A 14,435-nucleotide genomic window follows, 5' to 3' on the forward strand; every position below is an offset into this window, starting at 1 on the left:
CGGCCATCGTGGTGCTGTATACAGAGCCTGGATTCGTCTGAAAAGACGACGTCTTGCCATTCCTGCTTCCGGGTTCATTGTTGATCTCACCATTGGAGGCGCTCCCAGCGATGCAGTGTCAATGGTCGTCGTGATGACAATCCATGCTGCTGCAAAAGTTGTCGAACTGTTCGTGCAGACTCTCGTCTTGCAAATGGCCTTATTTGTTGACTCAGGGTTCGTGACGTAGCTGAACGATCCCTTAAGGCATACCTGCCAACTTTCACTCTTTCCGAGAATAGATTTTCAGAGTGGTTGTAAAACAATAAACGAAAAAGAATCTGACTCAGAAATATATTTATACTTTGATCCCGTTGAAACTCACTTGCGAAAAGATTATTATTCTTTAATATATTTATTGTAATTATTTATATGTAGTGGTGGTCAAACTCATTTATAATTATTATTATAATTCAAAAAGTTAATCAAAATTGTCGACTTAAACGTAGCAACTTATTTGGTAATGGGAGAAAATAGTTAAGGCGAAACTATTTTGTTTCTTTGAAGTAAATCTTAATTAATGAACATTAGTGTTACCACTTTTTATTTCTTAGCGTTTTTAAGTAAATATAGCGTCATTTTGGAAAAAGATTTATTTACACAGATTTAGACTACTGTAATTTATCAGCACCTTGATATACGATCATGGGTGAAAGCCCTTATATAGCAAGACGGAAAAGAGAAAAACCTGGTACGTAAAACATTTCATTCCAGCATTTTTTTCGAAAAAATGAAATACATACCTGGCAACTTTTAACCCCTTCCATTATCATTTTTCCCAGTGGTATTAAAATGGAATTTTAGTACTTCAATTTTAAGCAAACAAATACGTTGTATTTGAGAAAACTTAAGTTGACTACCATGATAGTAACGCATATTAATATATGTGCTTAATTTTTGTAAGAATAGTGGAGATCAATATCATTTAAAAATTAAGATTATAAAAGAAAAAATAGTGTATNATTTCATTCCAGCATTTTTTTCGAAAAAAATCAAATATCTGTAACTATCAAGATTTCTTTTATAATTCTGGCATAGATATAAAACTGCTTCTTTTCCAAGATAAAGTAGATATTGTTGAAAAATTTAAAAAAAGAATAAGTAAACTCCTCCCCAAAACTAGCTATAACTGGAAAGGTTTTACTACCAGCCTTTCCTCGTTTCCGTCTCGCTTTCACCCCTGTGTGAATAACATGTCTGTCTTCCCGCCTGTTAGTGAAGGAGGGCAGTTGAGATCCTGCACGGCATTCCATATGACCGTCATGAACCCATCAATTCCATATTCTGCTAACAGTCATGGGGTGTCGGCCAACGTGAGCAGCAATACTTCAGTATGAAAACCGCAATTCTGGTAGGCCACAAGTCGACCTTGATCAACGCCTCCTGTAACTGAAAGCCTACACACGGTTTTTTATAGGTGATCCGATCAGCCCACTGTGAAGGATTTTCACTTTCCGAAATAGTCATTTAATACAAAATTTAGTTAAAATAAGAAAGTGGTAGCAAATATCTGACTAAAAATTAGTTTTATTTTTGAATATTATTGGTCTGCCTTATTCATTTGTCATCCACTACATATTCAATTCTCAAATATATATCATAAATTTCTCGCAATTACTTTTACAAAAGGTTTTGGGTTCATGCGCACATCTGGTTCACTTTTTAAATAGTCTGCGCGGACTACTTTTAAAAGACCGTGTGGAGGCTTTTTGATGTAGGAGGTGATGCCTTGATCAAACTCAGGCGCGTGTTGGTAGGCATTTCTCCTTCTTACACGAGGGAAAACAAAAGCTTTTTCACCAAGTCTGACGAGTCTTGAGTAGGTGCACCTATTTTTGAGCGTTCGAAGCATGTCGACTTTTATTACTATCTTCATATACTTTGAAGCAAAGGAAGTTTTTATTTAAACTATTATTTCTGGGCTGTATCCCACTTTCTGCTTTCGCAGCAAATAATTAAGATTCAAAATATTATTCTACTTTTTAAATTCCATAGAATTTTACTTAGAAAAGACATTTTAAAGAGATTTGAATTAATTTATAAAATGTTTCATTACTTAAGGTATAGATATTTATATTTGATAAATCGTACCATTCTATTTATGTTCAAAAAATATCTGATAACATCTATGAAACTTTTAATGTAAATGTCTTATAAGCCAGTTTCTTAAAGAGATTTAAGTTATAATGGAATAAGGAAAGAATTTAAGTCCTCTCAAATTTATACTCAAAATGAAACATTTCAAAACTAAGTTACTTGAGTCTTTTATGTTTTCAATAGGAAACAGAGTAAAGATTATATCGTGAAAGTAAAGAGATTTTAAGAGATTAGCCAGATACTGGAAACGAATTTTTAATCTTTTCCATGATCTTACTTTCTAAAATATAATAAGATGAAGATATTTGAGATTTAATGTAAATGGTTAACGAAAATTGTAAGTGATGTCTAAGATTTTAAGTTAATTGATTTTTTGTGGGAAGTAATTATTTTCAGCGTATTTAACTTATGATATAAAATACATTGAATATTTTCATTGAAAAAACGCTTATCAAATAATTTAGTGATTTAATTTATGAATGTTAGCTAGAATCCTTTCAATTAATAAATAAAAAAAATGAACGAGGCGATTGTAATTTTTCTTTTTTTGTGTTGATTAATCCAACTATTTAAATTTGTTTACGAATTGCAATGAATTTAATGATGTTTATTTTTAATTATTTCCTTTTCTGTAAATTTCTTTTTAAATTTATTATTTTAAACGAAATGCTCTTCCTCGCACTTTAATATTCACATCCTGTCTATTAATCTGTTTTTAGTTCAAGTATGCATTAATTAACATTTCAACGTTAATCCCTGTAACTAATTTCCCAGAACATATTTTACAGACCAATTATAATTATTGATGTTTCCCTTTTTCCTTGAAACCTATATCAATAGAGAAAAAAACTCGTTCTACTTACCCTAGGATAAAAAATCAAGCACACAGTTTTCGGTGAGCGATTTGAACCTCGCCAATTCTTAAAAATACATTAAATAAAAGATTAATTCAATTCACTTATGTTTTGCTTGTGCTTTGCGCTATATAAGTGCATTATATATATAATGCACTTATTTGCAGTTGTTTAGATCCTAGAGAAACAATTATTTATCACTAAAATGTTTTTTAATTTACAATTTCAATTATTGATAAATTTTTTAATCTAAATTATTTGTTTTTAAAACTGTTTTCTTTGGGGGAAATTTTATATTTAAATACAAATATAATTCCGATTATCTAACAAATTTTTCTATAAATGTCAGACTGTTTTTATACTTAAAATTTTCAAAATTAGCTTTTGCTTGTAATCAGAGTGTCAGAAAAAAAAATATATAAAATGGACACCGGTGTCTCATCTGCATTAAAGGATTAAATGCATAAATTCATAATTTTTTCATTTCATCAAAAAAATATTTAGTGTGGTAGGAAATATTACTCTTTGCCATAGTTGCCAATAACTAAGAACTCTCCGTACTATTCCATTTTTAGATATAAAGTGGTAATGAATCTTATAAATTTCATTTTAGTACTAGGAATTATAAATTTAATTTAATATAATTTTGCCAACTACTAAACGCAAACAAATCAATCTTGTATATGTCAAGGAGTTATAGAAACGAAAACAAGCAATTTTGTAAAGATAAGTTTATCTGCAGTTGCATTTCAATAAATCTTTCACTTCCATGAGGGAAAATACTTTCTCTGTCAGAATAAAATTTGGCAGATCTGCTCTTTGCATTTTCATCACAATGAAGTTAACTTATAATGATTTAGCAACCACGATGTATAATAAATGTTTAAAACAAATTTATGAGACATGATAATAGAGCAATAAAGTTTCAAAGTAATAGCAAAATTAAAACAAACTTTGCTTTACCTTAAATGTTATTACACTACCAGAGCTGCCAACTTGCTAGTTACTGCTTGAAACATTACTTGACGTGGTAGTTAAATAATAATTAAGCAAGAAAAGGTTCTTAAAATTTCGCCATCATCTACAGTTATTAGATTAATTATTAGACGCACAATGAGATTTGATGTAAACTCTTAATTATCAGGTGATACTATACAGCTTCATTGTTTTTACACGACTGAAACCGGTTTGCACTTGTTTAGGTTCGTGTATCAGTTGGTTAACATTGCAATGCATAACGTTAAAAATACATACAAATGGAGAGTATATAAAAAATCTCCTGAATAAAAACCCATTACATGTATGTTTAAATATAAAATTATTGCCTATAAACTCGTGCAAATCATGTAATTATCGAAACACTACAGTGCGCCAAATAAGTTGATCTAATTATTATAATATACTAATATTACATCTGATATATTAAATATTCTAAATTTACACAATATATCGACTAATTTATCGAATCGTTGAATTTATATTATATATCGCTTAATTTAACCAATTGATACACGAACGTAAATAAGTGCCAACCAGTTTCAGTCACGTAAAAAGAGTAAAGCTGCATAGTACACCTAGCACTTTAAATATTGTAGGAATGTACAGCACCTGCTATGTTAAATGTCAAATAGCGAATCTGGTTCCTACAGTTCTTTGAAAACTATAATGGCGGTAACGAGTTTAAATATTTAATAAATTTCAGACCATCACTATATGTTACTTTGCAAAAAAATTTATATTTGTATAAAAATTGTGCCCAACCAGACCTGGAAATGTTAAAGTGGTATTAAAAAAAAAGAAATTTCTGCTAATATTAAACTTAATTTACTACCACTAGTAACATTTAACCTAAATTTACTGTCACTAATAGACTCTAATAGACTAGTTCTTTGAAATGTCCCGTAGTAATTGCATAATGAAAATTAGTAATTGCATACCAAAAATGTAATATTAACTTCTTTTGGGAAAAAAAAATTATTATGTAAATAATATATATGTGTGTACAAAATGCAAAGCTAATCTTTAAAAGATGCTTTTTGTATTTTGTTAATTTTGAAGGAGTTTATTTACATAATGTTTATTTATATTTTCGTTTCTTTATAAAAAAAGGTAAAACTAACTTTGCAGCTGAAAGCTCTAAACTTAACTGAAATGTTACGTAAACATTTCTCTGCTTTGAAAGTGAGTAGATTTAACGCTTCATTTATGATCCTTGCCTGATTATGTAGTTTCAAGAAAAAAAGATATTTTTAAAGTAAAAAAGTAAATTTTTTGTTTATTTTTCTTCTTTAAAACTGTTTCGCAATGTTACAAATGGAAAATCGGGAGAGATCTAAGACTTAAAATGTATCTCACTTTTGCATAAAATTTGCATAAGAAGGCTTAGTAAACAAAGGAAGATATTTCAGTGACATGCAGATATTCAAGATTTAAAAAGCTGTTTTTTAAGCAATATTATAAAAAAATAAAGAAAAATATATGTTTGATACGAATTAGAAATACGTATCACATTTAAGTAGATTTCGAAACGTCTTATCAAAACATTTCTCGTTTTTTTAACGCTTTTTGAAGCTTTGACAGATTTTGAAAATTTAAATAATAATTGTTATTTAATTAAATTTCAATTATGAATGTTTAAATTTTAATGTTTAAATCAATTTTATAAAGAACAAATTGTAATCAGTAAATGCTCCTTTGAAAAATGCTAAGCTATCGCTTTACTTGTATACAGTTGTTGGACAAAATAATGGAAACACTTTTATACTAACAAATTTTTTTGATCTTTCTCCAAAATACTAAGAAAATAATTTTATAAATATAGAAGTGTTCAAGATATGCGATTTCTCATGATTATCAATGACGTTTAATGCTTTTAGAGGTTTGAGGTTAAAATAGATGTTAAAATAGTGTTTTTAAACACCCTATTGCCAAAAATATAGTAACAAATTTGTAACATTTAATAATTGTTTTGGCTATTATATGCAATAACTACACGAACTTTCATAACTCTAGTTTAAATATTTACGGAGATATGGACATTTTTATGAAAAAAAACTTTTTTTTGGTCTTACGTTTTTACGCTATAGCTTTAAAAATTTTCAATAAAATTAAACACAATTTTCTGAGTGATTTAAAATTAATTTCTATAATTAATTGCCTTAAAATTTGAGAAACATTTGTATAAAACTGTGCAAGATATGAGTAATTAAAGTAGTTTTGGCAGTTAATGAAAAAAAGCCCATTTGAATATCTTGGAAATTTAAAAAGTTTCCAGCGATTTTCAAAATAGTTTTCCTTCATTTAAAAAGGATGCTCTAAATGATGACAGATTTATCGCAAATTTTATTTGTGCTATTAAAAAATATTTATTATAAATGGCACTGGCATTATTGGAAATGACCTCCCGTTAAAGTATCTTTTCTTTCTCGCTTTATTTCTTTTAATTTTTTTTATTTCCTTATACAGGTATATTTCGTTGTATGACAATTATTGTTAGGTATTATCATTTTTATTTAATTTTGTCTTATGATAAAAAATAATATTTGTAGAAAAAGTCTTATCATTAAATTTTTCTATTAAAAAATACAGAAACTACTTAGTAGCATAAGAGAATTTCTTTATTTACTTATATCTTGCACAGTTTTCAACATTTTGCTTTTTAAATTTTAAATCAAAAATTTTGTAATTAAAAAAAAGTGCTACAAAATGTTGCTTAATTTTATTGCATATTTTTAATTTCATAGCGAAAAACCTTAAGACGAAAAAATTAGCTTTTATAAAAATGCCCTTATAAATAAATATTTATAGTAAAGATAAAACTATGTTTATAAAATAAAGATTTGAAAAGATAAAGAATTGGAAAATTTATTTTGAAAAAGTTTTATGCAATTATTGCAGATAATTACTAAATTAATTGTTACAAGTTACAAATGTATCGCTACATGTTTTGGCACAAGGTGTCAGAAACACTATTTTTCGTTTGTAATTTGCTGTCGGTCCCTAAAACCTCTTAAATCTTTAAACTTCCTTAGTAACTATAAGAAATAACATGATATAAACACTTATGAAGCCAGCTCTGGCACAAAACGTCAATATGGAGAAGAGCCACAGTTTTGTGAAAATAAAAAGCGTTTGTGGTTTAATTTTTTAATATTTAAAAACTTTCTCCGATGTTGCATTACTTTGGCTCATAAGAACTTGTCAAACTGAGAATAAGGCCCTGATTTTGATAATTTTCATTTCGATGGAAAAATATCGCCAAATCAGAGATTTTTACAAAAGTGTAATAACTTTTAAATTAATTAAGTTACTTACCTGTTCAACTCCCAGAATATTCTTCAAAGATTATATGTAAAGTAGTTTAAAATCATCGGATTTGCTTCAAGTGTAAGGCACTTAAACTTCGTCTTTTTTTATTTTCCTTGGTGACTGAGCTTCGAAAAACAGCATACCTAATCAACTCACACATATCTTAGCCTAATTTTATAAAAAGTGGTGGCAATATTTTTGAAGATATTGATTACGCAAACCTCTTAATTAGCGCTATGAAGTAACTATGACTCAAGATTAATAATAAAAGAAATGGTGCTAATAATGTTTTTACTGAAATAAAGACTGGGAAATCAAAATAAATTACTACTCACTCTTTCTGTCTGTTTGAATTCAAATCGGTGGAGTGATTTTACTTTACAATTAATGTAACAATCTATAACCGAGATAATTTTTGTATTCAATTAAATTAAGCGAGTTGAAAACAAAACTTGATGTTTACAATTTTATCTTTGCCATGTGTAATATGTTTTTGAACACAAAATTTAAACTTAATGCCGTTGCTCCAGCATCCGCTGAATTATTAAAAATGATAAAAACTGGTTGTATAATTTAATCATCACAGCTTTTGTCATACAATTATTTTATAAACTGTAGTTGGTATTTCAGCGTTTATTGTTTTTTAGGGTAGTTCATATCCAAAATGATGAGCACAGGATTCAGTTATTTACAATACATGGTATTTTTAAGCATTATTTTTATCTTTTTATTGTTATTTCTTATGCATTCGTGTTTGACTTTTTCAATAAAACCATAACATCATTATTTATTAGTACATCACACAAAAATAGGGATTCGTAAATATGTATTAATTAAAATTATGTCTTAAAGTGACATACTGAATTTCATGTCAATTAATTATTTTCCTTACGAGCTATCATTCTTACTTTTGGAAGAAGAAACATATTTAACACGTTCACGCCGGGGTGACCCACCGGTGTGTCTCGCTAGATTGTCTCATTTTGGCAGCGCACCGGACTAAAAACTGGTAACAATAAATTTCATTTTTTATTTTTTTCCGGGAATAATAAAAATTCATAACTACCAATTGTTTTTAACGGATGCAATTTTTATATTGAATTGCTTCTTCTCCGGGATAAATTTTCTTACAGTGAATTGTTATTGTTGAGGATAGATTAACTCCTCCCGATTATTATCTAATATTGAATTAGTTCTTCTACCAGTATTTTCTCTTCTCCCGCACCAGTATTTTCACTTTTCCCGGCGTGAACGCGATAAGAACGAAACAAATCATAAAAAGAAGTAGCAAATAAAAACCTTTTTCTCATTAAAAAGGTGCGTGGAATTTTTCCCGCTGTCAAAGATTCTTATTATATTCATTAAAAGTTTAGTTAAAAAAAAGTATTTATATTATTACTTAAAACAATAATGTCACATTATTAACAGTTTGTTTCAAACACTTATATTTTTTTTCAGAACATCGAGGGCGAAATCTTATACCGGTTCTAGTTTTTATACATGGAGAGTCTTTTGAATGGAATGCTGGTAACCCTTATGATGGCAGTGTATTGGCCAGTTACGGAAAGGTAGTTGCAATCACAGTTAACTTTCGACTTGGTGTTTTTGGTAAGTAGAAAGCATTTCACAAATACCGAAAAAGGTGTGTTGTTTGAAATCATTTTATCTTATCGTTTCTTTTAAAATTAATATAAAAAATTGCTGCTCCTACTTTTTTTAATCTACAAAACTTATGCTTTCGCCATGCTTTTAAATTAACCATTTTTATTACATTAATGCATGGACATTTAGAAAATAAAAACGAATGAATGCTTCTGCTATTAATGATTATCTTTAAAGAAATATGGCTCCATTTACATTGTAAAAAAACCGCATCAAATTACAGTAAGAAGCACCCGCATCTAGGGTGCCAGTACATTTTACAGTAAAAACCGTTTTTAACGGAGCATGTTACGAAACTAAAAATCACATATTCCGTAATATTTAATGTAGTAATTACAGTAAAATCACTGAATAACTCGAATTAGATAAATAACACTACAAAAAGTACTATGTAATATTTTAGTGGCCAGTTTTAAACCTGTATAAACCTGTAAATTTTCGACTCATCTTTAATGAATAGAAAATATTTCTGATCTTAAAGATCTTTAAAAAGCTTTTTTAAAAATTTAGATACGAAGATGTATTTATAATTCTGTGAAAGTAACCCTTACATTAAGTTATCAGTAAGCGAAAAAAAGTTTTTGTCAAGAATCATTTTGATGATAAATTGTTGCCAAGTATTCTCATCAAGATTCCACAAAAAATAGTTGAATAAAAAAAAATATTTACTTATTTGATTCAGGAGAAAGATTCTCTACACGTAGGACATAAAAGTTGATGGACACGATACAACTTCCTTTGCAATATATCGGCATTACCTCTGCTGAGTTCTCGTGGTCTCTTAAAACCACGTGATTACTTTCAAAGCTTTTAGCTTGCTGCTCCCATGCGGGCAAACTTAGAGCGTTCGTTCAGTACTTCACTAATTATTGCCAAAACCGACTTTAAAAATTTTATTGGTTTGAAGTTTTCTACTTCTCTGGAAATTAAGTGGCAATTTATGGCTATTAAATTTTGGTTATTGAGAGTGATTAATGTCAAAATTTATTCAATGCGTTTTTATATTACCTTTATGGATTTTACTATGTTGATTATAAATTTAGCTTCAAAATGTCCGCAAATAAATTGATGAATAAACAATAACCTTCATTCAATTCGGTATACGTTATATACATAAAAAAATGCAAATACGATAATATATTACGGTAAAAATGGATCTTACGGATGATGCACCCAAAGTTTTGGTAATAAATATAGTAATTTGATCCGGAGTTTTTTACAGTGTAGGGTATTATCCAATTACTATGTGAGTAATATTTAAATTTACGCTTATATCAATGACTAAAAGTGTTATAGATATAATACGATTATTTTAAGGTTTTCTACCGATAATGGAGGGATCAGCAAGAGGGAATTACGGAATTACAGACCTCATCGCTGCTTTGCATTGGATTCAAGAAAACATTGCACAATTTGGCGGGGATTCTAAAAATGTCACTCTTTTAGGACAAGGACATGGAGCTGCTCTAGTACATTTTCTAGTTCTTTCTCCAATGACAAAGGGTATTTACTTGTTTAACCTTTAAAAGTAAAGTGAACTTCCACATGTGCTAAGTTTACTATTTCTAATAAGTTTCAAATTATTAAAATAATAATTCAATTTCTAAATATTTCTATGAAATGTCATTCTTAAATATGGATAGGTAAAATGTCGATGGTTGTAGAATTGAAACAATTTTGATGCTTGCTAAATTTTCCACGAATTATTATTACGTTAAAAGCAACGCAACATTTAATCAAAGAAATAAATAAAAATGCTCAAATGTATTATAAACTGTTTTTATCTTACTCTTGCTATCTTAGTTGCCTTGAATTTTCTTTAACACGTTCACGCCGGGAAAAATGAAAATACTGGTACGGGAATAGAGAAAATACTGGTAGAAGAACTATTTCAATATTAGATAATATTCGGGAGGGGTTAATCTATTCTCAACAATAACAATTCACTGTAAGGAAATTTATCACGGCGAGGAAGCAATTCAATATAAAAATTGCATCCGTTAAAAGCAATTGATAGTAATGGGTTTTTATTATTCCCGGAAAAAAACTAAAAAATTAAATTTATTGTAACCAGTTTTTACTCCGGTGCGCTGCCACGATGAGACAATCTAGCGTGACCCACCGGTGGGTCACCACGGCGTGAACGTGTTAAATGTGCGGAATTTGTGAAAATGCAAGGTTTTACAAATAGATAAATATAAAATATAATCAGACCTCATATTTGTTAGAATTATGGCTTCTAAACATTTGTACCATAACGTAATAATACATTTGACCAAGTAGACGCTCAATATAAATTTCACAAAATAATTTTAACATCTTTTTGTGAGTTAAAATTACATTTTTAACATAAAATATATATGATGCATAATATATATGATGTATGTACTATATTCTAGCATTAATAACCCAATTACAGTATTAAAGCAATTACTGACAATATGCACTTGTTATTTATATTAAGTGTTTAATATTTCACAAATACTTCCCCACGACGTACTATTTATCTTCCCCTTAATTTTAAATATGAAAAAACATAGAATATATATATATATATATGTATATATTTGTANTATATATTATGATATTTTGTGTTAAAATTTGTTTCAGGGTAACTTATTTACACTTATATTTTCACAGGTTCTTCACTTTTTCCCTTAGGCCTTTTTCATCGCGCCATCATGCTGAGTGGGTCTGCTTTAAGTCCATGGGCAATAGCTAGAGAAGCCAATCAATATGCTCAGAAGCTATCTAGCACTCTTGAATGCCCAATTAATGACCCAGCTATAACTTTAGAATGTTTGAGACAAAGATCTGTTTCCGATATACTTGGAGTTGATATTAAAGTACCAACATTTCTTTCGGGTTTTGGACCAACTATTGATGGTATTGTGATTCAAGGTGAACCAGAAACCTTGTTGGAAGTACAGAGTGAGGAATACCCGATTGACTCAATTGAGGTTATGTTTGGGATATCAAAATCCACTTCTTACTTCCAAGTGACCCAACAAGAGGAATCTGAAGGTTTTGGTATTGGGCGCAGAGATAAGCTTTTAAGAACGTTAGTTAGAAACATATTTAGCTATCATCTTCAAGAAATATTTCTTACTATTATAAATGAATACACAGACTGGTCTAAGACCCCTCAACACAACGTGAACGTTTTAGAAAGCACATTGGATGCTCTTGGGGATGCATTGTTTGTTGCTCCTGTAATTAGAGCTGCTAATTATCATTCTGAAGGTCAAAGTGTTGTATATTTTTACGTATTTAATTATCAAACAGAAGGTGACAAATATTTAGAAAAGCAACGATGTTTTTGTGAAGCTCTTGAATACATATTTGGAACACCAGTACTTGGATATCCAGGGTATTTGCCAAAAAACTTCAGCGATAATGAAAGGATATTTTCTGAAGCAGTAATGACATATTTAATTAATTTTGTCAAAAGTGGGTAAGTTTTGGTAATGTATGAACATATCACTTTTAAATCGATTTCCTTGATATTTAAAAATTAAGGTAGAGAACATCTGAAGGAGATTGGCTTCTGAAATAAATTATTCATTGCTCAATGGACGAAAAAGTCCTTAAATATTGATATTATTTATTATTAGAAACTTTTGTTTTTAATGATACAGTTAAGCGGCAATTAATTGCCTTAAAATTGACATTTTTATTTTGTTGTAATTGCCTTAAATTTGGTTAATAAAGCATTTATATTTTAAAAGTATCAGCGTTTACAAATGGGTCGCAAAATTATACGCTCACTTTAATACAGCTGGTCAAAAACAACACTCTTATATAGCAGTTTAAAGTCAGCAAATTCAAATACTTCTATACAGTCGGTCAAAAATAAAAGAACTTTTAAACAGTAGGCCAAAAGTAACACTTTTAAACACATTTATGCAGTAGGTGGGTCAAAAACAACAATTTTAACCACTTTTATACCGTAGGTCAGTAGGAGGCTCTATGTGCACCATCCTTCCTTTACCAGCAATTGTTACTTTATAAAACTGTTGGCACAATTTTAAAGATCATGCTTGAAGCTTTTAGAAATGGTGCTATTTTTACCCGTGAAAAATTAGGAAAACATTCTAAATATAGATTTTTTGCTCTAACGTTGTTGGCTTATAACGTATTACTTGACATTGTAAGCGCAATGACGAATTATCTCCTCGAAAGTCAACACCATTTGCACATGAATAAAACGAATAATCTCCTCATCAGTAAAACTGAACTAAACTCAGTGACGTGACAGCCCATGGAGGGCCAAGGCCTACTGTGCCCATCTCAGTTTTCTTGAAATTGGGCTCTGGGGTGCAGACGCAGATGTTCCGGTTAGGTGGTCAGCCGAACGCGAAACCCCCAGTGTTTAGTACTCATTTATCGACCCACTGAAGGATTGAAAGGCTGAGTCAACTTTGTCCGGCCCGAGGATCGAACCCAGGACCTGTGTCGTGGGAAAGCGAAGCGCTACTACTCAGCCTACGGGCGCCCTCATCAGTAAACAATGTGTTAATATTAGCATATTTATTGCAAAAAAAAACTCATTAAGTATCTTTTAAAAACTAATTGGCTAAATTAATTCACACCAGAAAGACTAATAAAGTAATAGTAAATATAGACAAATAGATCAGAAATAACTGATGAGAAAAATATATAATTATATTGGTTCTAATATCTTGAAGGAGCCGACGAGACTGTGTAGTGGATAGAAAGCAAACCTTACATCAAAGAGGTCCTGGGTTCGAATCCCAGACAGGCCATGGATATTCTTTCATTCTCCGTACTACATGTCCTATGGGATCAATGTTGGCCCACCTTATATAGTGCCCGGAAAGAGTGACCTGCAAATCTGTCCTACTGAAACTTGAATGATGAGTATCAATCGGGAGGGCATTAGAGAAAAAATACTTTGGTGGTTAAATAGGTCTGCTGTTTAGCTACTGTAGATGGATGATAAAATGGTATATATGTATATTGAAATAAAAGTTATAGTGATAACTCAATAGAACATATCTTACATGGAAAACAATTTAAAATATTATGTAATAAATCTAAATTATAGACTTCGGATAAATTTAATAGTCAATCATAATTTGAATATTCCTTAATGCTCCTGGTAAGTCGGAAAAATTCGAGATCATTTCCATAAAAAAGAAAGATTAAAAAGTAAAAAGAACAAAAAGTATCTGAATCAAAATGTTTTAAGAAATGTTTTACGAATTATTGAGTAACTATTAAAATAATCCATGACTAGCTATTTAAAAGGAAACGAAAACACGACGGTTTTTTAAACGCTAGATACCTGTGCCTTGAAATAAATTTAAATACTTAAAAACCATTTGCCGAAAATGTTTTAATGTGAAAAGGAGGAAAATAAAGTTGAAAAATGGATTTTATAAATTTAAATTTTATTCAGAAAATGTGTTAAATCATAAGAAATAAGAACTTTCGGATATATATATATATATA

At 29.6% G+C, this 14,435-nt stretch overlaps 1 protein-coding gene across 1 annotated transcript in view; it reads left to right on the plus strand.

Annotated features, from left to right (window-relative positions):
- Positions 1–8,760: 8,760 nt before the first annotated feature.
- LOC107448352 (neuroligin-1) overlaps positions 8,761–14,435 on the plus strand; it is a 22,210-nt gene continuing 16,535 nt past the window's right edge. The window contains exons 1-3 of the mRNA XM_043049834.2: positions 8,761–8,906; positions 10,278–10,463; positions 11,601–12,414. Coding sequence (XP_042905768.2) covers positions 10,292–10,463; positions 11,601–12,414 — 986 coding nt within the window. The 5' untranslated portion in view covers positions 8,761–8,906; positions 10,278–10,291. The remainder of the gene's footprint in view (positions 8,907–10,277; positions 10,464–11,600; positions 12,415–14,435) is intronic.

Source organism: Parasteatoda tepidariorum, chromosome X2, assembly GCF_043381705.1.
Source record: "Parasteatoda tepidariorum isolate YZ-2023 chromosome X2, CAS_Ptep_4.0, whole genome shotgun sequence".
Classification (NCBI taxonomy): Eukaryota; Metazoa; Arthropoda; class Arachnida; order Araneae; family Theridiidae; genus Parasteatoda; species Parasteatoda tepidariorum.